We start from the raw sequence: 25,444 nt of genomic DNA on the forward strand, positions 1-25,444 counted from the left end.
GAAAGGCTGACTGACAACGAACACAAAACAGAAGAAATCGAAAAAGTTAAAAAAGCTCTTCAACAAAATGGTTTCTCGGATAACAACATCAAGAGAGCATTAAGACCACGCCACAATAGAGAACGGACCGAAGAAGATAAACCAGTTGCCAAAGCACTCCTTCCATATATAAAAGGAACCACTGACAAAATCAGCAAAGTACTGAAGAAACATAAAATTGAAACTGTCTTCAATACCGACAGGAAAATTGGCAACATTCTTCCATCAGCGAAGACGAAGATTCCACTCGAAGGTCAAGGCGTTTACCAGATTCCCTGTGGCGACTGCGAAAAATCATACATAGGACAAACAAATAGAAGAGTTCAAACACGAAGAGAGGAACACAGAAATGCTGTAGAAAAGAATCAGGCAACCTCTTCTTTGGCGCAACATGCGAAAAACACCGGACATAAAATCAATTTCGAAGAAACAAGAATCATTGCCAACATAGAACATAAAACCAAAAGAATTATCAGAGAAGCCATAGAAATCGAAAAACATACAAAAAATCTAAATACACGTGACGATACACAAAGGCTCCCAATAGCTTGGAAACCGATTCTCGCAAACAAAATCATCAGAGCGCGACGCAACGCTTCACCAAGCATGACATCTGACGCACCAACGAGCAGCGAACCGAGGCGAAAACCAGTGAAGGAGAACGCGAAAATAATATATAAAGCAGCAGCAGAGCAGGTAAACACCAGTTCACAACGTATTACACGAAGTAGAACAAAGAAGACTTGAAAATGGCAAGTGTGATCTTGCCGAAACGTCGTCCAGAACACGATTCTATCCAGAATCAAGAAAACCATACGCGGAGAGGAACCCGGAAACATCTTGACAACACATATAATATCCGCGGAAATCTGAAGTTCAATATATATATATATACATATATATATATATTGAACTATAGTTTTCGAAAGTTTTATCACTTTTTGTTTATAATTGACATTTTTACAGCAACTTTAAAAAATTGACGTTTTATACAGTTTTTTCAATCTCACGGCTTTGTTATTGCAAATTTCGTAATCGGACCACCGCCATTTTGTAGCTATTTTTATTACGAACAAAATCATGTCCTAAGCATTTTTTTGTACAAAGTCATCCCACTGAGTTATTTAAAGAAAACTACTAAAAAAAATTTTTTTCAGGATTAAATTGTTAATAACTTTTTTTCCTGATAAAATACTTTGTCAGCAAATTAGCCTGTTATTGTACTCATCATTTAAAGTAGACCTGTGTAGTTATTTCCGGGTTATCAAGGTTTGACACACACCCAACCTCTACCAACTGGACTACCAACCCGATGGGTGAAAAGCAAATGCTGTTCCAGGTTGCGCTCCCTTTTTCAACAGTTAGCTAGCATTTTTTCGTGGAAAAATCATTAACGGTGAAACAAAACCTCCGTCTGCGATCATATAACACATAACACAACAGTGACAGACGCACAATATGGCTGATTTTTTTATAAGTTCTTCAAAGTGTGCAGATTAATATAAGAAAAAGTTCGTTGGTCTATCATTCTCCCAAAGTCCAAAAAATTTTGANTTATTGAAACAAAACCTCCGTCTGCGATCATATAACACATAACACAACAGTGACAGACGCACAATATGGCTGATTTTTTTATAAGTTCTTCAAAGTGTGCAGATTAATATAAGAAAAAGTTCGTTGGTCTATCATTCTCCCAAAGTCCAAAAAATTTTGAAAAACATTTTGATTTTCGAAATTCTTTAATATTTTGGACTGGGATCAAGATACAGAAAAATAAAAAATAATACCTTGTAGAAGTTTTTTCCAACAAAAAAAATACATACTTTGTACTTTTTTCGTCCGAGCTATGGTTTGTATGGAAAAAAATATTAATGCCATGAAGTCATCTTCCGCGGGCAAACAAAAGAATAAATTCACTATTCAAACGTAAGAATTGTCAAATTTCACTCAAATATTGAATACATTAATATGTAGAAATGAATATTCGATCTTAATTCAATGCAAAAAAATAAAAAATAAAAGAAATAAAAAATTTCAAAAAATTTTCAAAATTTTCGAAAAAAAAAATCCAAAATTTTTATTTTTTAGATTTTCAAATATACTCAAAGTAGAAAATAGTAAATACAAGATAATATTTACATAATTTTAATACAAAATCATAGGAAAAAAATTAAATACAAAACTACATAGAATCATTGTTTTCACATATACTATGTCCTACCTGGATACTTTCATACCTGTTGAGTATTTACATTCTACTCTTTGAATATTATATGTTCATATTGTAACAGTATCAAATTTTATATTAAACGATCAAAGGAGATTTACACCGGGCACCAAAAAAATTTTTTCTTATAATATAAAAAAAATCATTAAAAGTGAAAAACGTTCGTAACCAAATGAATTTGTGCTTAGAGGTTTTTAATCTGTGTAATTCCCCTAACATTTAAAAAAACGTCTCGTTCAAATTAGTTTAGTTTTAATAAAGTTCCAGAGGCTATATATTTTGCCGTAAACTCACGATTCCTAAAATTTTTAAAATAATTGTTTAGTTTAGTGTTTATTGACCATGTTAAATTGCATACAATCTTTATGGCAAGTCATATACAAAAACAAAAAATGTATAGATATACACGAAAAAAATAAATTAATAAAAAACATATCACAATAAATATTACAAGCAATAGAACACAAACGAGAGAAAAGATATTATATAAACGTCTAAGAAGGAGCGATAAGACCATTACCATAATGTATGCATATCAGAAAATTTTTAAAATTCATGAACTGAGTAGAAGCAATGCGTAGCGAGAAATGATTTTATTTTCTGTTTAAAATCACGAGTATTCAAGGACTTTAAACTAGTCGGCACAATATTATATAAATGAATATCTTAGGAATTTTTCTTTGATTTAGTCAGTCTACAACGTGGAATCATAAAATTGTCCGCAGATCTGGTCCCATAATTATGACATTGAGAGTGTGTAACATAGAGATGTTTCTGAGAATGAATTTCAAGGAGAGTGGCATATATGTAAAGACATGGTAACTGTAGAATTTTAAGTTTTTTAAAAAGCGGTCGACAGTGTTCAGTATAGCTAGAATTAGTCATTAACCGTACAGCTTTCTTTTGCAACTTAAATATTTTATCGGACGTTGTGCTGTTTCCCCAAAGTATTATAGCATAAGTCAAATGAGAGTGAAAAAGTGAATAATAACACATCATCAAACAGTCGTCGCTCAAAAAGTGCTTCAATCTTCGAATTAAAAACAAGGTACTAGATAGTTTAGTTCCCAGTTTGTCAATATGGGCATTCCACTAAGGGAATCATCAAGAATCACACCGAGTACCTTTGTAGATTTGCCTTCCGTTATATTCTTACGAGTTGAAAATATTAAATTGTACGTTTTACTGTCATTCAATTTTAGATTATTAGCTGAAAACCATTTCCGTGCTTTTTCAATCATTTCATCGGATAACAAGGAAAGACCGGCCAAATTATAGGCAGACGTAAAGATGGTTGTATCATCGGCAAATAACGTGCTACGAAAAGGTAATAGGAATGGAAACACATCGTTAACATAAATAATAAAAAGCAAGGGCCCCAAAACAGAGCCCTGTGGAACTTCGTGATGCATGTATTCGTGGCCTGAATAAGAATTGTTAAACCAAACAATTTGTCTACGATTACTTAGGTACGACTGAATTAGTTTTAACGGTACACCCCGAATGCCATAGAAAGATTGCAAGGGTCGTATTTCGTCATTAGATAAAACCCATTACCCGGAAATTTTATTTGTGAAAGAGGTCCCCTAAATAACAATTCCCGATCTTGAAACATTTTTCGAACTATCCTTATGTTTAATTATATTTGTCGTTGAGACGCTCGGTTTTCGATTCGAATATATGCCTAATTTTTTATTCGATCTTTTATTTGAAAAAAAAATAACCATACCATTGAAAATGAGCTATCACAATTATTAATTTAATACTTTATAACTATGCAACAGTTTATAATGTAGAGCGCAGAGCTTCAAAAAATAGGCTCTCACGCGACTAGCCGAGCATCGCGCGCGCGGAATGCATACCTGGGACCTTATTCTCGAATTATAGGGAGTAGAAGGAACAAGAGAAAGGGGGCGTGTCTCTACTAAAACTCATTAATCGGTATTCTTGAATGGTGTTCTATTGAGTAATGATAGAATTGTTCCCTATTTCTTCTACTGATATTTTCGAGGGAACAGGCAGGCAACCTAACCCTATATTTTTTGACATGTTTCACAATTCGCAATCTGTCGTAATATCTCAAGTAACTGTTTTGTGGTGAAATTTGAGGAAACGTTCATATAATTTTTGTTTACTTGAAGGGTTGTACAATACACGAATAAAATAATAATAAAATAAAATGGATCTGCCTAATATAGTATTAAAATATTTGTAAGTTCTTCCAGTTAACCCTCGTTTTCTCTCTAGTGTAGCTGAGTGTTAACTTTCTAGTATACATTTGTATTTTCTCCTCAATATATTCTATTAGAAGTTCTTTTTCTTCTTACTTACTGGATTTAGCTTCGGTTTTTTATTAATTTCCATTTTCTTTCCTTTTTAGGCTGCACCTGACACTGACAGACAAATAACGATAACTCTAAAGTAGCACTTATTCATCACTAGTTTTTATTCTACCGCCTATTTACTGCTTTCTGATTGGTCGGTACATTTGACAACATTGTTCCTCGTTCCTCACTTTCATGGCTCGATCCCTTTGTGTCGAGAATGCAGTATGAATTTTCTGATAGAACAGTAGTAGAGCGAAATGAGGGAACGTTCCCCAGGGAGCATTCTATTCTCTCACCGTCAAGAATCGAACTCCTGGTTTATTGAATTTTTTCCGGCCAAATCATATTTCGGACGAAAAAGTAGAGAATATCTTTTTTGTTGGAAAAAGCTTCTCCTACAAGGTGGTATTTTTTTATTTTTCTCCATCTTCATCCCAGTCCAAAATATTAAAGAATGTCGAAAATCAAAATGTTTTTCAAATTTTTTTTGGACTTTGGGAAATCAATAGACCAATGGACTTTTTCTTATATTAATCTGCATACTTAGAAGTACTTATAAAAAAAATCAGCCATATTGCTAGTTACTTGTTTCTGTGGCCTCCACCGACTGGACTATGATTCATTTTCACATTTGCTAGGTGAAAAAATAATTAAATAATCACAAGTTTCAAGAAATGGGTGTCAAACTTCTAAAAATAGGTCTCAAAATGATGCAAACATTATTTATGCAGTATTCTTTTATAGTAGGAGAATAATATGGAATATTAGTCGCCACAAACATTTGTTGGTTAATTTTAAATAAAAAATAAAATAGTTCTTACATTAAGAGTCTAAACAACATAATGTTGCACCCTTTTACTTATTTTTGCTAACAGAGACATTTCTTAAAATACCTACTTAATAAGAGCCAGAAACAAAATATAAAAGTACTTAAAAATTATGCATACCACTTAATCGAGATAATCAACAATATTTGAAATTGAGGTTAGGTTGTTCTCCGAAGATTTCTACTAGGCAATGGCACTGCGGTTTTAACCCAAGTTACATATTTACACTATTTTACGGTAGATGGCTCCATTACTTTTTTAAGGGTGGTATTCCACAATACCCGACCTATTCCATAATACCCTCCGCTACTCTACTCGACAGAACACCCCTCTACTCATATCAGAGTAGGAAGAACATAAAATGTACAAACAGATACCGATGCTCAGTTTGGACAGATAACAAATAGGTACGTTTATTTAATTGTAATCAAGAATTGATTTTAGTTTATGTTAGGTGTACTTATATGACATATATAGTTTAGCAAGCTAATTCAAATATTATTCAATGCATAAAAAATTTATTTAGTTAACAAATAGTTGAGTGAACATGTATCAATAAACAGTGTTATTATTTCAACAAAATTGGAGGTGGATTCGTTTTAACAAAAAATTGTGTCGATTTTGAGTGAAAATTTACTAATTTTTTTTTACGGTGTATGAATGAACAGTGACTAATATTTGCCCTTGGTGGACAAAATAACCTCTTATATTTCTTTGGCTAGAAAAATATTGACTTCATCAAATTTTCTTTATAAAAATTTTAATTTCAGACGTGTTCTCGTCAAACGGTTTCGGAATCGCCACCATAAGGAGACTGAAGGACAGCTATAACTTAGTGAGGACGTTTTCTACTTACGATTATTCTCAGTGTACATGCCTTCTTATACTAAGCACTATGTATTCTCAAATGATAGAACATTGTAAGGGAGCAGGTAAGTAAGTATCATGTATTGGCAGATACGATAACCATTCACACATACCTACGGTTTCATTTGAAGTGTTTTAATGAAGGTGGCATAAATGAAGAAACGTTTTCCTCGTCTAAATTTAAAAATATTTTCTTATACAAACAATTGCCCTTGAAACCTTGTTTTTGAGATACAAGCTGCTGAATGGAAAAAGTATTGTTTTAATATCATGTGACCAAATTGCACCGACATTCTGTGTGCAAACCATTAATAAAATAGCATTCTATGTGAAAAAATTAAGTCTCTGCTCAAACTTTAACATTACCATGTACTTACATACTCCAGTGTCTTTTGTACATAAAAGAAAATGAAGAATCGTTTACTGTCCGTAGCCAAATCCACCTTCATAATACTAGAAATAAAAATGACATAAACTTAAACTTTCATCGCTTAAGTAAAACACGTAATGGCACATCATATCTGGGCATCCAGTTTTTTAATGCATTACCAGCTCATAGTAGGTCAGTACGTCATCTCAATCCTAGTTTATTTAAAAGAAAAATAAAACACTTTCTATTAACCAACGCATTTTATACTACGCAAGAATTTTTAAAAAGTGATCTCACCCTAATATGACTATCTTAGACGTAGCTTTGCACACTTCAGTTGCATTGTTTCAGTTTTTTTTTTATTACATTACTCATAATCTTATTTTAACATGTATCGTTTAATGTTTGTTTGTTTTGTTGTCCTCTTACAAACATTTTATTTTAACATTTGACAACCATTTATTGCTTGTACTTGTATTGTTTTATTACCATTTTCTTTGTTTTTTAAATTATGAACTAGTTACGTGTCAACACTGTTATACGCGTGTGTACTGTGCTGTATATGTATTTCACTATTATTTTTTTTTGACGTGTGTAAACACTTGTTGTGTACTAACACTAATAAATATCTATCTATCTATAGACGTAGAAGTGAGTTATATTTTTCCTCATAAATTATATTATATGGTTGATGTCTGTTCGAAGAACTGTAGAACCTTTAGGAATCGTTAAAATAAAAAATGTTATTCAACTTGTGATGAGGTGTACATGTACAATCCTTAAAGTTTGTCGCAACATCGCTGTTACGCACTGTGTAAATGATGAACCAAATCCTATATGGTACTCTTAAAACAAGTTAAAATCTAAATGATCTTTTAGGCCTTGTTGAGAAAATCATGGAAGCAACCATTGAATATTCATACGTCTGCATGGAAACAAAAAACGCACCTCAAGCTATTAAAGTTGTGGAAGAGGCTTTGGAACTTTTGGAGGTAAAGGGTAGCGTTTATAAGTTCTCATTTTTTCCATTAAAAGAATTAAGTAATTTTAAGAAACATTTTGCATTGTAATGATGATTTAACAAAAACAAATTTCCTTTGGCAACCAATAACGGAATTTTATTTTTAGGGACCAATGAAAGATCAAATCGAACTAGAATGGATGGTCGCTCTGAAAAGAGGAAAGCTATTTACTCTTATAGGTCGAGCCAGAATGGCTTTAGAAGATGGTGAAGCTTATAATTATCTTATGGATGCTTTGAACTGTTACGGTACATCCACAATTAAAAATAAGTTTCTTGAAATTCAGTAGGTGTTAAAAAGAATAATTTTCGAAACTGGTTTATTTAATATTTTAAGCCTGTAAAAATTTTCTAATATTGGGTATCCCAAAATTCACGCAAGATTTTAATTTTGTGCCATTTATACGGTAAAGTATTGCCAACGAAGAAAAAAAGACAGCGTGACAGTTGACAGTTTAAGGTTATTAAAAATGGAGCGCCACAAGAAAGAACGATGCTTTCCATTGTTGAGCAATATTTTAACAATAATAGTGCACAATTTCCATGCAAAATATGGTCGGAATAGTGATTTAACTTCATCAAGTGATTAATTGAAAAAATCAGGGAGACTGAATCAATTAGTGATCTTAAACACTCTAGCCGTCCTTCAACAAATCGATCAGTACAAAACATCTTACCACTTCGGAGAGTGTTGCTGAGAGTCCAGGACATCAATTCGGCACCGTGGGTGGTCATGAATTGAACATTTCGAGAAGCTCTCTACAGCATATACTCACAAAAAATTTGCATCTTCATGCTTACAAAATTCAATTGACTCAAGAACTGAAGGATGGAACAACAAGTTAATACTAATTTTTCGAACAAAATCATTCTTCGGCGATGATGTTCATTTCCATCTTGATGTTTCGCTAATTGCCAAAACTGTTGTATTTAGGGTTCAAAAATTCCACGATAAACAAATGCATCCACAACGTGTGATAGTTTGGTGCGGATTTTGGGCTGCAGCATTCTTCTTCGAAAATGCGGCTGGTCAAGCAATAATAGGTGCTTGCTATCGCGACATGATAATCCAGTTTTTTGTGCCTAAATTGCAATGACGATATACGATATGTGGTTTCAACAAGACGGTGCCATATACCATACAGGCCGAGAAACAGTTCAATTAATGCATGAGTCATTTGCTGGTCGTGTAATTTCCCGTTTTGATGAACAGAATTGGCCGCCCAGATCAAGCGAGTTAACACCGTTGGACATTTTCTCTTTGGAGTTTTTTGAAGACTAATGTTTATGTCAACAAGCTCACGACCATCCACGCCTTGAAGGAGGAAATTGAGTGCTGTATCAACGAAATTCTACCGCATTTATGCAAAACGGTCATAAAATTTCGACAAAACAATGCGTATAATACTGTATACTTTATGAATCAATAAAAAATTAAAATTTTTAATTAAAAACCTGTGTTTTCTATCAAAATTATTTCTTGCCTGAATTTTGGGACACTCTTTACTTCATTTTGAACTAAATTCAAGACAAATATATATATATATATTTACTTAATTTATAAGATATTAAGCTGATTGAAATAAATTGAAAACGACAAAAAACAGTCTTATCAAATGAAACCAAAGTAATATTTATTAATTCCACTTGCAAGAATGCTACTTGAGGAAGCAATCTTAAAATAAAATGCAGAAATATAGACTATCCTATCTATCATGGCTATTTTTGATTGTGGTGTTGAAGGGTTGTATTATTTGATGAATTCAGTATGTTAGGTGTTTTTCAAATAATATTTAGATATATTATCCCTAAAAAACTCACCCCCACTTAAAGCTACTCCCAGTATACAGTTATTAAATATTCAGTAGTAAGTTTGAATTAGTTTTATTGTTAGTATGGAAATTCAATAATTTTAATAATTCGTCATTATTTAGGAATAAAGTTCCCTACATCAAATATAGGAAAGAGTGTTCTGAAAAATCACCTCAAACTGAAACAAGCCCTGAAACTCTATGTATTCCCACCTGCGTTCAGCCGAAGTTTTGACGAAGACGTAGCTGAATATTGCAATAATGTTTCAGAATGCCTGCATTTGCTTTGCATTTACTTTTCTGTAAGTATTACTAATAAAAAAATACTCGACAAAACTAAATGTACAACAGTATATTAACTTACTTTTAAGAAAGTTAAAATATTCCATTTTGAGGTTGGAATTAATGAATTACGTTTCACCATTTTGTTTTTTGTTTTGTTTTTTGTAAGAATAATTCTTTCTACATTTTTTCTTGATTTTGATTCAAGTTTAAAATCGAATTTTGACAATATTCCGAAAACCATACCAAGCAGAACAGAAAATTTCAGTAATTTTATATATTGAGAATTTTAAAAATAATATTAATTTCGTATTTCGTGGCTGGGAGCGCTAATTATATCTTACTAATGTATTTATACTTTCACACATATTCAGGCTGTTCCAGAAAACAGAAACGGCAATCGCAGATTCCTGAAGTAAAAACAATTGAAGTTAAGGGAGATTTTGTAGGATGTTTTTTTAAGATTTTTAATGAAACCGGAAAAAACACAATGTTGGAATTTTAATATTATATTTATTAATATTGGATGTGTGGCTATGGTGTGAACTAGAATCTAATGAAAATATTGAATTTGCATATTTGTCGAAGTTTTGAAAAAAGTACAATTTTCGTCATTTTTTTTCGACACTTCAATTTAAAAAAAAACTGTATATATGTAATTATTCTAGTTCAGGCGAAAACTAGACGTTTAGAGAAGATGTAAATAAATCAATTTTTTGACCCGACAAAGTAGAAGACCCTCTTAAGTCAACTACCTTCGTCCAAATATTACTCGGTTAAAAGTTCCAGGGGTGTTAAAATATATTTAAAATGTTCAGAATTCGTACAGATCAGTTGAATGTTAATGTACGTTTCCTGTCACTTGTATACATTTTGTAAAGATTAACGTTTGTTTACTTATATAGTAAAGACCTTCTCCATACTCTACTTTAATTCCTCATAATATTTCAATTTTCTACTTCTGTGTAACCCATTTTAATTAAATAATAATACAAACTGCCAATCAATAGCAATGTTGTTATGCCATTACTACCTATCACTATCACAACCTACCATATAACATTGTCCATTAGTAATTAGGCCTCTCACGGCCTAATTAGTGAGATTTAGTTAGAATATCTATAGGTACGCATTTTGGACCATATCAATGTCCGATATGTCAAAATACAGGGTGTTTCAGGATTAAGTCGACAAACTTTAAGAAGATATTCCTCATAAAAAAATAAGAAAAAAAAATTTTTCCAAAAAACCCTCAATTTCCAAAAAAAAGGCCGTAAAAAATTAAAAAAAAAAATCGAATGAAGAAGGCTATTTAAGCCAAATTTGGCATGACACATCTTCTTATAAGACACCATTTTTCCATAGAAGTAGAAGTCCCGCAAGCAACCAGTGGCGGAGCTATGGAGACTCAGACTCATTAAATTATAAAAAAAATCTATACGGCTCTACTGAAAATAAAAAATGATGCTGTTTTTAGATAGAACAGTTTTTTATTGACAAAAAGTGTACATTCACTTTTTTCCTAACTCTTATAGTTTCATGGCAAAATTGATTTTTCGGAAGGGTGCTTCTGGATTCTGTCGATAAACTTTAGGAAGACGTTCCTCATAAAACCTAAAAAAATATAGTACCTATTAAAATTGGTCTTAGTCTCGAGTATGTGTGAGTCAAATAAGCCTTTTTGTCTCCCCTTCCCTTGGGTTTAACCAATAGTATTAAAATTATTTAGGAGATGCTTCGTTTTTGAGATATAGGGTGTTTTTTTTAAAAAAAAAAATATGATGAAAACAATAGAAATATTTAAGTACCTAACATCTAATGTGACTATGTCGTAATGCGACAACGTAACGACCCTTGCAATACTCCTAAATTTTTTCAGGCGGTTTGTAGTCACTTCATTTACTTGTGTTGTGTACTTTTAAATAAAATAAGATGGCAAACAATACATGAAAATTTATTTGTAAATTGAAACAACCAAAAAATTACCAATTAATATTATACCTAGACAAAGCGAAAAGTGAATCAAAAATGAAATGATTTAAAAAATATTTTGTTCAAAATGGGCGCCTCCGGACTGTAGACAAGCACGACATCTTCTAATTATGGAGGTAGTGGCCGATCGACACTGAATTGGAGTTAATTCTCGACACGCTTGGACTATTCGCTGTCTTAGATCTTCTAGGGTATCAACTGGCACCTCGTAGACTTTTTGTTTAACAGCACCCCAAACGAAATAATCCATCGGTGTCAAGTCCGGTGAACGTGCGGGCCACGCTGCAGGTCCTCCACGACCAATCCATCTCCTGGGATAATTAATGTTTAACCACTCCCTAGGACCTCTACCAAAATGGGTGCTTGGTTTAACATCCAGTCACAAAACACGCGCCTGCATCGTATGTCCCTGAGGCGATAAATGTTGCACACGCTGGATATGGTATGCATGGTCTCCATCAGCCCGAAGAGTCCCCCAAATGGAACTTGACGAAATACCTAGCTCATAGCTAGGATGGATTTTCATCGAAATGGTTTAAAATAGTATTCGATTTTACTTCGTCCTGAAGTGGGGCAAAATGTACATCAGCATAAGTTACGGAAAGACCTAGTTTGTCTGAGACGACTGAATGTCGATGAAAATGTTTCCTTTGCTGGTAGTCTGCGATGAGGAAATCTTACTGCATATTCACGGCGAGCCGCCGTGGCATTTCCATCACAAAAACCATATACAAAGACCATATCAGCAAATTCAAAATATGGACGCATTATTAAACTTATTTTCATTATTAGTTTGAACGCTTTATCTAATGGATAATTTATGCAACAATTCGCAAAATAACATTTAAAACGTCTAATTAACATTTCTTGACAGCAGCCTACTCGAAAATTTTTGTTGAGGTTAATTTTAAAGTTTATCGACAGAATCCAGATGCACCCTTCCGAAAAATCAATTTTGCCATAAAACTATAAGAGTTAGGAAAAATGTTAATGTACACTTTCTGTCAGTAACAAATTGTTCTATCTAAAAACAGCATCATTTTTTATTTTCAGTAGGGTCGCATTATTATTTTTTTATAATTTTATGAGTCTGAGTCTCCATAACTCCGCCACTGGTTGCTTGCGAGACTTCTACTTCTATGGAAAAATGGTATCTTATCTTAATATAAGAAGATGTGTCTTGCCAATTTTGGCTTAAATAGCCTTTTTCATTTAGAAGTTATTTAAAAAATTCGAATTCTTTTACAAATTTTTAACGCCCTATATTTCGAAAATGAAGCGTCTCTGGAAAAAAATTTATACTTGAATTTTTTCTTATTTCTTTTTAAGAATATCTCCTTAAAGTTTGTCGACTTAATCCTGAAACACTCTGTAGTCTAGTCTAACAATTACAAGATATCTTCTAATTCTTCTAATTTTCTTAATAAAAAACCTTCTTTTCTTTTTTCAATAGTATCTCGCTTATTGTTAGAGATGGACATAACAAACCCTATATGACTATGTTCGACAGAGAACGTTCTATCCAAATATGTAAAAATATACAGGGTGTTCTATTTAAATTAATAAAGTTAACATCCGCGGCCATTTTGTTTGGATTTTATTTTCAAATATAATTTTCGAAAAATTCATAAAAACTCGTGCAACTTTTGTATTTTACATTTTTTTATAACTCTTATAACAAAAAAGTTAAAGGGGCCAAATATAGTGAATCACCCTGTACCGCTATTGGCTAGGTAAAAGACTGCTCTCCGCTTGTCCATAAACTAGGTAAACTAGATTTTCATTATTTATATATTCCAAAAATTATTTTTCATGACTGCACTTCCTTGCCGATTTTAAATGCAATTTTTTCAAAAACAGTGTCTCAGCGCTATTCAACAAGTATACCATATATGCTGAAAAATTATGAGCAACATTGTATATGACTTTTCCCCATTAATTTTCGTCTTAGAATCTAGTGGTAAAGTTTGACCCATTCTTTAACGAACTACCTGTATTGATCTCTTTTTCAGAAGATGCCTTAAATTTGTTAAACTTAAACTAATAAACCCACCACGTTCTTATCTAATCTGATAAAATGTATCTATGATTTCAGATCAGGAAACGATGGAAAGAAGCTGAACTCGCCGCAGTTTGGAGCCTGAACAAGGCCATGGAAACAGAAACCGATTTTGAAGTATTGTGTTTGGCTTATGAGTCCATGTTACGTATGGCTTCGGTCAAAGGACAACACCGTCTCTGCGTTGCTTTGGAAGTTTTCGCATTGAGTTTGTGTCATAGAAAGAACACTATAGTCGAAATTCAAGAGCTTAAAGCAGTTTCTAAATTATATTACCAAATCTTTCGTTCTAGGTAAATGATATAATCTTTTCGTAAATAGAATAATAAATTATTTTGACATGGAATCGGTAACAAAGAGGGCATGAGTTGCTTTTGAAAATATATTCTACTTAAAAACTAGCTGTTCCCTTAACATTTTTATTTATAGACCGATTTTAATCATTTTTTTATCAGATAGGTTTCGGGCAAAACGTATTTTTACTCAGAACTGGATCACAAATTTACGCTTTTTCTTCAGCACTGACATACAATGAGTTTCAAACAGTTAATAACAAATGCTTAGATATTCTATTTTTAAAGAATAACGCAGTCTGCAAACGTTAAATTAAGGGTAAACGGATACCTCGAGACATTACCTTTTGATGGGAAATCAGAAGTGTTTCTAATTATTATCAGGTGATTATTGAAGTAGCATCGTATGTCTCAATTTTAGAAGGTTCAACAGATAAGTCCAGCAATAAGTTGTAGTATGTAAAAATGTTTAGATAAAATTCTTATGCATTTTCGATTGCTAATTACATAACCCCACTGTACAAAAAAATTAATGTGTGATAGACTACACCACTCTACCCGTAAGTTTTTGGGGTCCCTGAATCCGAATCCGGTATCCGTTTGAAAAAAGTTAGCTCATGTTGAAGGTTATTTAAAGGTCATCTTGACTTTTTGATGGTATTACAAATTCCGAATTTTGAAAGGGCTAGAAATTTTACGTTCGGATACGTGCTTGACTTATTTTTTTAAGGTCATGTTCAAGTTTATTTGAAGGTCAACTCATGTTTTTTTCATAGTAATACAATTTTTGACCCCAAATTCTGAAAAGTGTTACGTTCGAAGATGTGGTTGATTTACTTTTTTTTTCTATTTCAAGATCATTTGAAAGTCAAACCCATCTCGAACTTTTCAGGTAGGTACCTTGTTAGGATACCAAGATATCGGGAAAATAACCTCTATAAAAGTTGTTTGGATCATCAGAAGCCCCTATATGGTGATTTTGGGTGTGATCTTAAAGGTCGTTTTGTTAAAAATCACAAGAATTGGCTCTAAGATGGTGAGATAATGATTTTTGTGTCAATGAGATCTGGTTTTCATGATTATGAGGACATAAAAATAGCAACGATAGATTCTTATCCGTGAATTTGGTTCTACATACTCTCAGCTTGTGGTTTTAGCGTGCGGTTTCATAGTGCGGATATTTCAAATCCTAATCCGGTCAAAATAGACCAAAAAATAGTGGTAAGTTTATAATAATTTGGTACACTATTTTACGTAAAAAACCAATAGTCCCTACGGATCCCATGCGTTCCAAAAAATGTATTCAAGGTCAAAGATCGCAAATATCGTTTTTTTGCATTTTTCTCGTAAACGATAAGTGGTATCATAAAAATAATTCGGACAAAAGTTGTAGACCATACAATTGTCTACAAAAATCGTTTCAATATTTTTTTCCTAGGAATCACCAGTCCTGAGATATCATCGTTTCAAACATCGAACATACTAATATGCACGCGTATCAATATCATCGTACGTTTAATATAAGAAACAATATTTGTCTCTTTAACTAATACATACAAACTATACGATTCTGAATGAATATACACTCAAAACACTCATGCTACTTACGTCATCGATAGAGGATATCTATTACACCGCGTTGTATGGGATCGAGAAGAAACATTTAACTTTATTTTTGATAAATACATTCAGTATGTACATAGATATTTTGGTCATAGAGTGACTATAGTGTTTGATGGTTATACTGATTATAAGAGAAACATTATAGCTGCAGAACAACGTTGTCGAACTATAAAAACATATTCATCTTCTAGTATAATGTTTGATCAATTTATGATAGTTCCAACAAACCAACAACAATTTCTTGCAAATACTCACAAGTCTGGCTTCATTTCAGTCGAAAATAATTCGCTCCAGTTTAATCATAACCAATAGTACAATTTTTTATTAAATAGAATATTATCTTATAAAATTGAATCATTATAGATCGTGGAGAATGTCTACAGGAGAAACCACGTTAAAAAAACCCGCCGAGTACACTACCTCATAGGTGATGCGGAAATGTTGCATATCATGTAGAATGCGACTTCTTCAACTTTCGAAATGGTTATATCTCAGGAAAGATGATTCGTAGGAAAAAAAGTATTGGAACGATTTTTGTAGACAATTGCATGATCTACAACTTATACAACTTATATTATTTATATTAATTTTTATGATAACACCGTTTCTGAGAAAAATGCAAAAACCGATATTTGCGACATTTGACCTTCAATACATTTTTTCGCACGCATGGGATCGGTGGGGATTTTTGACATTTTACTTATAATAGTGTACCAAAGATCCTATACCAATATTTAGCTCTACACGAATTATTGTAAATTGAAATGTCTATTTTGACCGGATTATCCTGCTATACTACTTCAGAATATGCTGGAAATGGTGACATTGCCTTGAAAGAGGTATTACCTTCAAAAGAACAAGAGTTGATCTTGAACTAACCTGGAACATAGCCTACAATATTACATTATTTATTACATAATTATTATTACACGGATATCATACACAAATTTTATTGAGCTCTCTGTTCAAGGTTTTTAAGAGGAGAAATTGATAAAGCTATGTCTATGGCTTATCCAATATGGAGAATCTCCAATGCCGCCTGTTATTCCGAATTACTTTTCATTAGCTTTCCTTTACTAGCTCACGGAACTATAATAAGGAATCAAGTAGTGGAATTTGGCAATATACTCACAGAGCTCTCATATCTAATCGATCAGGATGTCGATAAATCAGGTAAGAATATTATTTCAAAATAATTGTAATACCATAACATAAGAGTAAAATTTACACTTCGATATCTCCTTTGTTCTTAGAAATATTTTTAAATTAAATAAATATTGGATGTTTTATTTTTTCCTCAAATTTTAAATCTACTAATAGATGAATTTTCATGTCAGCAGCATATTTCATCTTTTACATTGGCGTATCAATTTCTAAATATTAGTTGAAGAACAAATGAACTTGATATCTAACAATTTCTTTTAATATTTTTACTCGTATGTACAGGTTGTATTATATCACGTATACCATTCTAATCGATACGAATATATCGTCAGTGAAGCATCCGATCTAAAAATGACTTCAATGAAAGTTGTTCAGTTCATTAGGGGAAAGCAGTTGCTGATTTCGAATTTGACCTTAACCGTGACCTTAAAGGTCAATTGAGGGTCAACTTCATAACTTTAAATGGGTGGACTCGGCAGAAAATTTTGCATAAAGATATGACCTCAGCTTTGACCTTGTATCAAAGTCAATGTCACAGCGACTTAAATGTTGCTCCGACGTTGACGCAATTATTGGCATCAATTTTGCAAAGGAAATTTTCTCGATATGCAATTAAATTAACAACGGAATCATGAAATACATAGATGTTGTAGGAACAAATAATGTGACCAATGAGTGCGGGGAAGACGAAAATAATGTCTGGTTACTCAACAAAGGCATAACCCTGCTTGAAAATTGAAAAATACATATTTTAATACATTACAAACTAATTGTAAGTGAGATTGAGTGACGGAGCAAAATTGAAAAAAAATTAAAAATATCCACTATTTGTGGATCATTGAATCACGAGGTCATTTCGTTACTATTCCTGGTTAACTCTAGATTTGATCTTCAAATGAACTTCTAATTTGACCTCTTATTACTTTACCACGTACTCGTGTGTACGTGTAGAATTTATCGGTTTTCCAGGATCCAGTCTCAGAAATACAGATACATACAAAGGAAACAAAATAAACCTTCAAATGACCTTCAATATTATATCCAGGATGACCGATCCATGGTCCGAACATCCTTTAAAACATTTGTAGAGGTCATCGAGGTGGATTTCTGTAGTCGATCTTCGCTATGACCTTGATATTGACCACAAGGTCAAAGTTGAAATCACATCTGGATGTAAAATTTTCTGTCAAATCGCATGCCCCATTTAAAATTATGGAGTTGACCTTCAATTGACCTTCAAGGTCATCGTTAAGGTCAAATTCAAGGTCAGCAATTTAACAACAAGTCATTTTTGGATCGGAGACTTCATTGACGAAATATTCACGTGTATTGACTAAAATGGAAGATGGAGTATATATAAAACATCACGTGTAAAATATCAGACCAGTACAATTTTATTAATTCTATTTTTTGTATCCCAATCTTCAACGCTTCGCTCTTACCGCTATTGTCGTACTGAAGTTATTGCTCCATATGAGAATTAGCTGATATTGGTGTGCCCTTAAAATATGTATCTGTTGGGTTATTTCAATACCTAGTTCCACTACTGCATACTATTGAGATTAAGATGTAAATATGTGAACAGTACCTATGTTTTACTCCTAGCGAATGTTGTCATATAATCAAATCACATACTACATGGTGTACAAAAAAATATACGTATATGTGCATGATAATAATATGTCCGCAAACTTCCCACATGTACATCATTATATGATATTAGTCTAATGATACCCATAGGCGACGTATTCATGAAAGCCTCTTACGTATGTAATTTTCGTTTTACTCTTTTTATTTCTTTTTGTATATTATTCATATGGGCTGTTTTTAAGAGGTCGATATACGATCATAAAACGCTGAAAAAAATGGGTAGGTAATTTATCGTAATCATTCTGTAATGAAATTCAGGAAGTAGTATTTTCAATTTTTTTATTAATTTGTTTGAGTGAGCAGATGTTTATTCAAAGTGGAAATTAATTTTTCTGTTTTCTTGTGCTTTATTTAGTAGATAAAGAAGTCAAGGGCAGGATAGAGGAAGAATATATTTCTCACTTTGTCCAATATACAGGATGATTCAGTCATAATGTCATTAATTTTAACCACATATTCAGAAGGCTTAATAGAGACGGAAAATCGTAAAAAAAATTTACTCCATCTTTTGGAAAATAAGAAAATTACCCCTGAACTTCCGTTAATTCGGCGCCCTACTTCGCCTCATATTTTCTGACCGGGAATACACCGACGGACTACAGAGCGTTCGAACATTGAAGCGAAACAGCTAATTTTCCCAGTCGTGTAGAATTTTGCAATTGGTTTCAAAATTAAAGAACAGCGGACACCAAGTGGACGAATGAGTGTTTTTTTAGTCGTACTGGCATTTTAAATAGGTAGGTACTGTACTACTCGTTGAAAAGTAATAAGTTACTAGGTATACGTACTACAAACTGAATAATTAATAAAATGTAATACTGAAAACTCATATTCAATTATAAAAAACCTAATATTCGAAAACAAATATTATCGTTATTTGTTTTTATCAACAAATAAATAATACTTATTACTATTTAAAATGTAAAACAAATTCTTATTCATTCATGTGTTTAGGTAAAAAGATTTGTTTTTTTGCCTTATTGTTCATTACGGATTAAAAATGTAGTAAAAGCTAGGTTAGTGACCGAATAATACGGTAGATCAAGATTGACTCTCGATAAACCTTCGTGGGTCAGCGGTCAGGAGCGGTCCAAAAAGGGGTTTAAATAATGATTTGAAAATATTTTTTTTCAGCGGAAATATGCATTTAATTTTTTTTATCACGTATTCATATTCTACTCATTTTTCCCCATCTTACCTTAAAATTAATGCCATTAAACTGAATCACTCTGAATACTCCGAGATATGTAGCTACCTACACATGATGCGTTATACACCAAGACCTTGAACCATACCGTTCTTGCAGCTCATTTTGTAACTGATATTAATATTATGCTTCCTTAAAAGACGACCTATGTTCTTACGTATAGGCAAAACAGGTTGATGTAAGTTTTCCTCTGTATTGTGTCCTACTGATGATTTGTAGAATATTTATGCTGTATAACCATTTTCTTTTAAAACTGGTTGTAGATGTCGTGTCTCGCCCTAGTGCTTTGACTTGTGGTTCATGTTTGATATTCTAAAGTATTTACTATCCCTTGTTGCTGGTGGTGAGACTTAGCGTTCAGGTATTTATGAATGTGGATTAGCTTTCTATAAACACTGTGACTTAGGCCATCATATAATTTCTTGTCAGGGACATCTAGAAAATTAAAGTGTCACTACGTGGTGAAATTCATTAATGTCGTCAACAGCAATAAGTTTGAATCGACAATGTGGCAATCAGCCCGGAAATTCTGCAATCAGTTCAATATGAGTCCAAGAAGTAATCCAATAAACATCAATAGATTCGCTTCAGCGCAAGTAGCAATTTTAATTTTATTTTCTCAGAAAGGATTTGGTATCATGCCCTTTGCCTAGTACTGAATCTGGAAACAGGAGTAATAGCACAGCCAATAGAGAAATGCAACCAGTTTATCTTAAGTGAAGCTTTAACTGCGCATGTCAGAGATGCTGTAGGCAAGTCAAGGTTGATAATTTGCAAGTGGCTCTGGTAAACCAGAAGATTACAATCTGTATTCTGAGGTTACACTTCTCATTGTTCTTGTAGGGATGTGCGTAACGACAATTGGGAATCTGCCACGGTGCTGCAAAATATGGCTTGGAAGTATGCGATTGCGGACAACGGCGAGAAACTTAGTCATTTGATCAGCGGTTTGTATCTTCTCGAAGGCTTGATCATCTACATGGTAAACAAGATGGACATGAAGAACTTGAGGGCGTCCACCAGGGCTGATCAGTTCATTTGTACATTATTCCGCAAATTGAAGAAAACGTTGAAGAATTGTCCACTGCTGCAGCCCAGGTAAAAACGTTGATTAAAAAAATACTTTTGGGAGGATGTAGTATCTTATTATGGTTAGTATATAATATATTAGTATATAGTAGATAAATAGGGTGTTTTATAACAAATTGTATATGTTATAACTGCAGAGTGGGGTAGTCTTGGCGAGTAAACAGTGTGTCCCCAGATGGGGTATCGCACTCTTATAAACTTTTTTATTGTTGATTTTTCGAGAAAAAATGTCCTTGATAAAAAGTTTTGCTTATCTTGGGAAGCTATGAGCGGTAATCAAATATGTAATAAAACACACAGGGCGTCCAAAAAATTTCAAAATGTGAACTTTTCCCTATGCAAAGTGCCTTTAATTTTTAATTTCGTTAAAAACTGCATTTAATAACGTTGATTGAGAACTCAAGAAATGCTTAAATACGGGGTTTAGTCAGTAATACATTGCCGGCATCTTCTTCATCAGTTTTTATCAATTTCTCCTGTCCAGAATCTCTAGATAAAAAACAATTAGATTTCAAATTATCAAGGTGATTCAAAGGCGAAATGAATAAAGGAAAGAAAAACGCAAGATATAAATTTATAGCTGAAATTTTTAATTAACGCTTGACCTTTGTTGTGATGAATAAAAAAATGTCAAGATGATTTTAAGAGAAATATATCATTAAAAGAGCTTTCAAATCGTACCGATTGATAGAGTTTTCAAGTACTTCTGGAATAACAACTGACTATCAATTATTATCTAGTATCAATTACCAGTGACTAATTATTCTCTTTATAATTAAGTTGTAGTTGTTTTACCTAAGTAAAGAATATTTTGCTGATATCAAGCAAGAGATGTAGATTTAGTTTCTTAAGCGTAGTCACAACAAACTAAAAATAGCCATGCATTTCAGAGTATATCACATGAAAGCTTATTATACGATGGCAAAGTACAACAACTTCAAAGGAGCATTTAAATATTTGAGAAAAGCTCATAGTCTAGCCGAGAAACAGCATAATGATCTGGAAGTGTCCTGGATCCAGCACAGTGAACAGGTATAAATTTTAAAACTTTCTATAATACTGAATTAACAAAATAAATAATTATATTTGATATTGCGGGCATAATTCAATGCTGGTAGTATGCAGAATAGTTGCTTCCCGCAATATCGTAACTGTAAAAATTGTTTCACCCAGTGTGGTTTGCTTGGGTACACAAATAAAAAAAATTTAGTGCACTTTTTTACAGAGTATGATATCCTCGTCTACATTTTGATCCGTTGAAGACGATGGAGCTATCAGAAATGCTAGTTTCGTATTCTACGGGAAAAATATGTAAATTTTGTTCGAAACATTTTTCTAGAAAAGACTTCCTGTAATAAAAATATGGGTTTATTAAAAATCAAGGTTGATCTTGAAATGACCTTGATAACTGACTATAGTCTGTTTAGAAATGAAAGAGAGTAATAAAAGCTTATTATGTATGCAAATCGTAAATAAATGTAGTACTGGTGCTTATATTCAATATTTTTATATTATGTATTATCGGTATAGATGAGGTGTACTTTTAAAAAAACTTTGTGCGATCGGACTGTACTAAATTGTAGCAGGTAGCTAAAATTTAATCCCCGACAATCCGTCTTTGTCTATGCCGCTTCAATTTCTCGGTCCATTTCTCTTATAAGTAAACAATATAAAAACAGCATTTCAAAACATGAGGCTACTTTAAGCATCATAACCGGGTTAAGAGGGTTTTTAGTAATTCAAATAAAATTATTCAATATTATTATCAAAATATTTATTTAAATTTAATGAATAGACTTTTATTCCACACAAAAATATATGTATTTTGAAAATTCAAATTATGGTGAGTAAATGTAGTGTTGTATAAATGTACAATAAAGAAAATAAAAAAGTAGGTATATTAAAATTCATCCTCTGAATATTCTGATGAATTATCTTCGTCTCCTAGATTGATAACGATAGGTTCCACAGTAACGTCAATTAAATTATCGAGTTCCCACATTTTCTCCTCTTCTTTTTGTACATGATGTATACATCTTTGCCAGTTATCTGCAGTTACTCGTTCCAAGGAATTTTTTAACAAAATTTTCACGTCACTTAATTTAAACGTCGTATTATTTCGCGCTACATCTCCTTTTACCTGCGCCCAGACTAATTCGATTGGGTTAAGTTCACAGTGATAAGGTGGTAACCGTAGTACCGTTATTTGGCGATTTGTTGCCATTTCATCGATAACATTAGTGTTACCCGATAATTAATTACCTGAAACGAAATATTACCACGCCCATGGCCGGTTCTTATCTCGGGGTTTTATTACTCTCTTTCATTTCCAAACAGACTATAAGGTTAATTTCAAGGTCACGGTAATTTGATTCCCCCGAAAACTGACAAGTTTTGTTGTAAATATTTTTCACCATCGTGCTTAATTTCTTGAGGTATTAGCCTGAGAATTAAAATGGAACGGTAAAAGTATAGCGTACTCTGACGAGAGAACGATGTATTTTGAAAAAAAAGTTTCATGCAAAAGTTACGTATTTTTTCCCAATCTGCAATAAAAAAATATGGGTTTCCATTTAAAAAATCAAGGTTAACCCTGAACTGTCCTTGATAATTGACTTCAAGGTCACCATAATTTGATCCGCTCGAAGCCTGATAACTTTTGTTCGAAATATCTTTTTATAAAGTCGAATTAAAAAAATTATGCGGCCTGGTACATTAGAATGGGACACCTTGTATATTATACTGGGTGGGCCATAAATGTTATATAATAGAAACCTGTTTAGGTGGATTACCGCTACATTTTAAAAATATTTTGAAATATACTGGGTGTCCAGGAAAAGCGTTTTGTATTTTTAAATGAAACACCCTGTATTTTACTGCATTTTTGAAAGCACCATAAAAAAATAAGTGAACTTGATTAAAGGTTCTGCATACCTAGGACTTACTAGCAATAAAAAAATAATTTTAAGGTAGCATTTTTGGAGAGTATTTTAAATCCTTGAAGTTACAAATGATTATATTTGTTGCCACTTAGTATTATACAGGGTGTTCAAAAAACTGCTGGATACTTTTCTCAACTTTAAACAGCAATAACTTGGTTATTTTAAATGGGACACCCAGTGTATTTTTAGTTTGGTAGTTAGGAACTTTAAAACTCTTTCAAAATGTGTTCAGGTTCCCTATACATATCTCTAACGGTATTGGAGATATTTCTGCCGTTCCGTTTTTTATCGAATTTTTTTGTAAGATGTATTCACGTGTCTTTATCGAGGTCTTTATTGAATTGAACACAAGTTGAACACTGTGTGCAAGATTTCTTATATAGCCCGAAACAAAGAAGTCCATTACGGTGAGGTCTGGATATCTAGGTGGCAACTGACATGCTCCATTCTTACTTATCCATTTATTACAAAATTTTCGATTTAAATAATTTCTAACTGAATATGAAAAATTTGAAGGTGTGCTATTTAATTGCATCCTCATTTTTCTACTTATATTTAAAGAGACGTCAAGATGAATCCAAACCAATTCAATAAAAACCTCGATGAAGAGACGTGGATACATCTTACAAAAAAATTCGATAAAAAACGGAACGGCACAAATATCTCCAATACCGTTAGAGATAAGTATAGGGAACCTATATACAATTTGAAAGAGTGTTAAATTTCCTAACTTCCAAACTAAAATATACTGGGTGTCCCATTTAAAATAACCAAGTCATTGCTATTTAAAGTTGAGAGAAGTATTTGAACACCCTGTACAATACTAAGTGACGACAAATATAATAATTTATAATTTCAAGGATCTAAAATACACTCTCCGAAGCTGCTTCCTTAATTTTTTTTATTTCTAATATTAAATTTCTACGCAAAGCCTGCATTTTCACGTGACATGGATTTAAAATATGCCCTTGTAGTTATATTTATTTGCACTAGATTTACATTTACGTTATTATTATTATTATGTCCTTTAATGAACTTTAGGCGTGGATAAACAAGCTTTCCCAAGAAGCAAAGTTTGCCTGGCGGGAGCATTGCGATGCAGGCGTATGCATTCAATTTAACGATGCTGATTTGGTGGATAAAGTGTTACCGTATTCATTACCTCTACCTATATACATATAATTTTATTTTATTGTACAAAGTGTTTAAGTATATTTATTTGTAATATACCCATAAAAAGATGTCATATATGTAACTTAGAAATATTTGATGTTTAATATAAACTGTTATTCGCTTTCTGTTTTATTGCAAACTCGCAAGTGTTTTATTCCTGAACATGATCAGTTACCTCAGTAATAGACCGGGAGATACTAGATTAGCTTGTAGACAGTCCGGTCTGCCGAGGATGTGAATCGGCGGATGAAACTTCTCTGCATATCCTGGGCGAGTGCCCGGGATTTGCACGTAGCAGAATGGCGCTCCTTGGGAGACCCTATTTGGAACCCAAGGAGCTGAGAGAAGTGTCAGCAAGGAAGCTTTTGGACTTTGTAAAAAGGACAAATCTACTTGCTGAATAGGACTAGTAGTGGGACGCACAATAGGCCTAATTAGGCCGCAGTGCTATGGGACTTTTAAAGGACCAACCACTAGATGA

At 32.8% G+C, this 25,444-nt stretch overlaps 1 protein-coding gene across 1 annotated transcript in view; it reads left to right on the forward strand.

Annotated features, from left to right (window-relative positions):
• Positions 1 to 25,083, forward strand: part of LOC108906209 (adenylate cyclase type 10-like) — an 84,717-nt gene extending 59,634 nt beyond the window's left edge. The window contains exons 18-27 of the mRNA XM_023454818.1: positions 6,191 to 6,352; positions 7,537 to 7,649; positions 7,786 to 7,927; positions 9,613 to 9,791; positions 13,859 to 14,115; positions 16,709 to 16,911; positions 20,383 to 20,545; positions 20,603 to 20,857; positions 21,739 to 21,880; positions 24,832 to 25,083. Of these exons, the coding sequence (XP_023310586.1) occupies positions 6,191 to 6,352; positions 7,537 to 7,649; positions 7,786 to 7,927; positions 9,613 to 9,791; positions 13,859 to 14,115; positions 16,709 to 16,911; positions 20,383 to 20,545; positions 20,603 to 20,857; positions 21,739 to 21,880; positions 24,832 to 24,972 (1,757 nt within the window). The 3' untranslated portion in view covers positions 24,973 to 25,083. The remainder of the gene's footprint in view (positions 1 to 6,190; positions 6,353 to 7,536; positions 7,650 to 7,785; positions 7,928 to 9,612; positions 9,792 to 13,858; positions 14,116 to 16,708; positions 16,912 to 20,382; positions 20,546 to 20,602; positions 20,858 to 21,738; positions 21,881 to 24,831) is intronic.
• Positions 25,084 to 25,444: the final 361 nt, after the last annotated feature.

Source organism: Anoplophora glabripennis, unplaced genomic scaffold, assembly GCF_000390285.2.
Source record: "Anoplophora glabripennis isolate ALB-LARVAE unplaced genomic scaffold, Agla_2.0 scaffold390, whole genome shotgun sequence".
NCBI lineage: Eukaryota > Metazoa > Arthropoda > Insecta > Coleoptera > Cerambycidae > Anoplophora > Anoplophora glabripennis.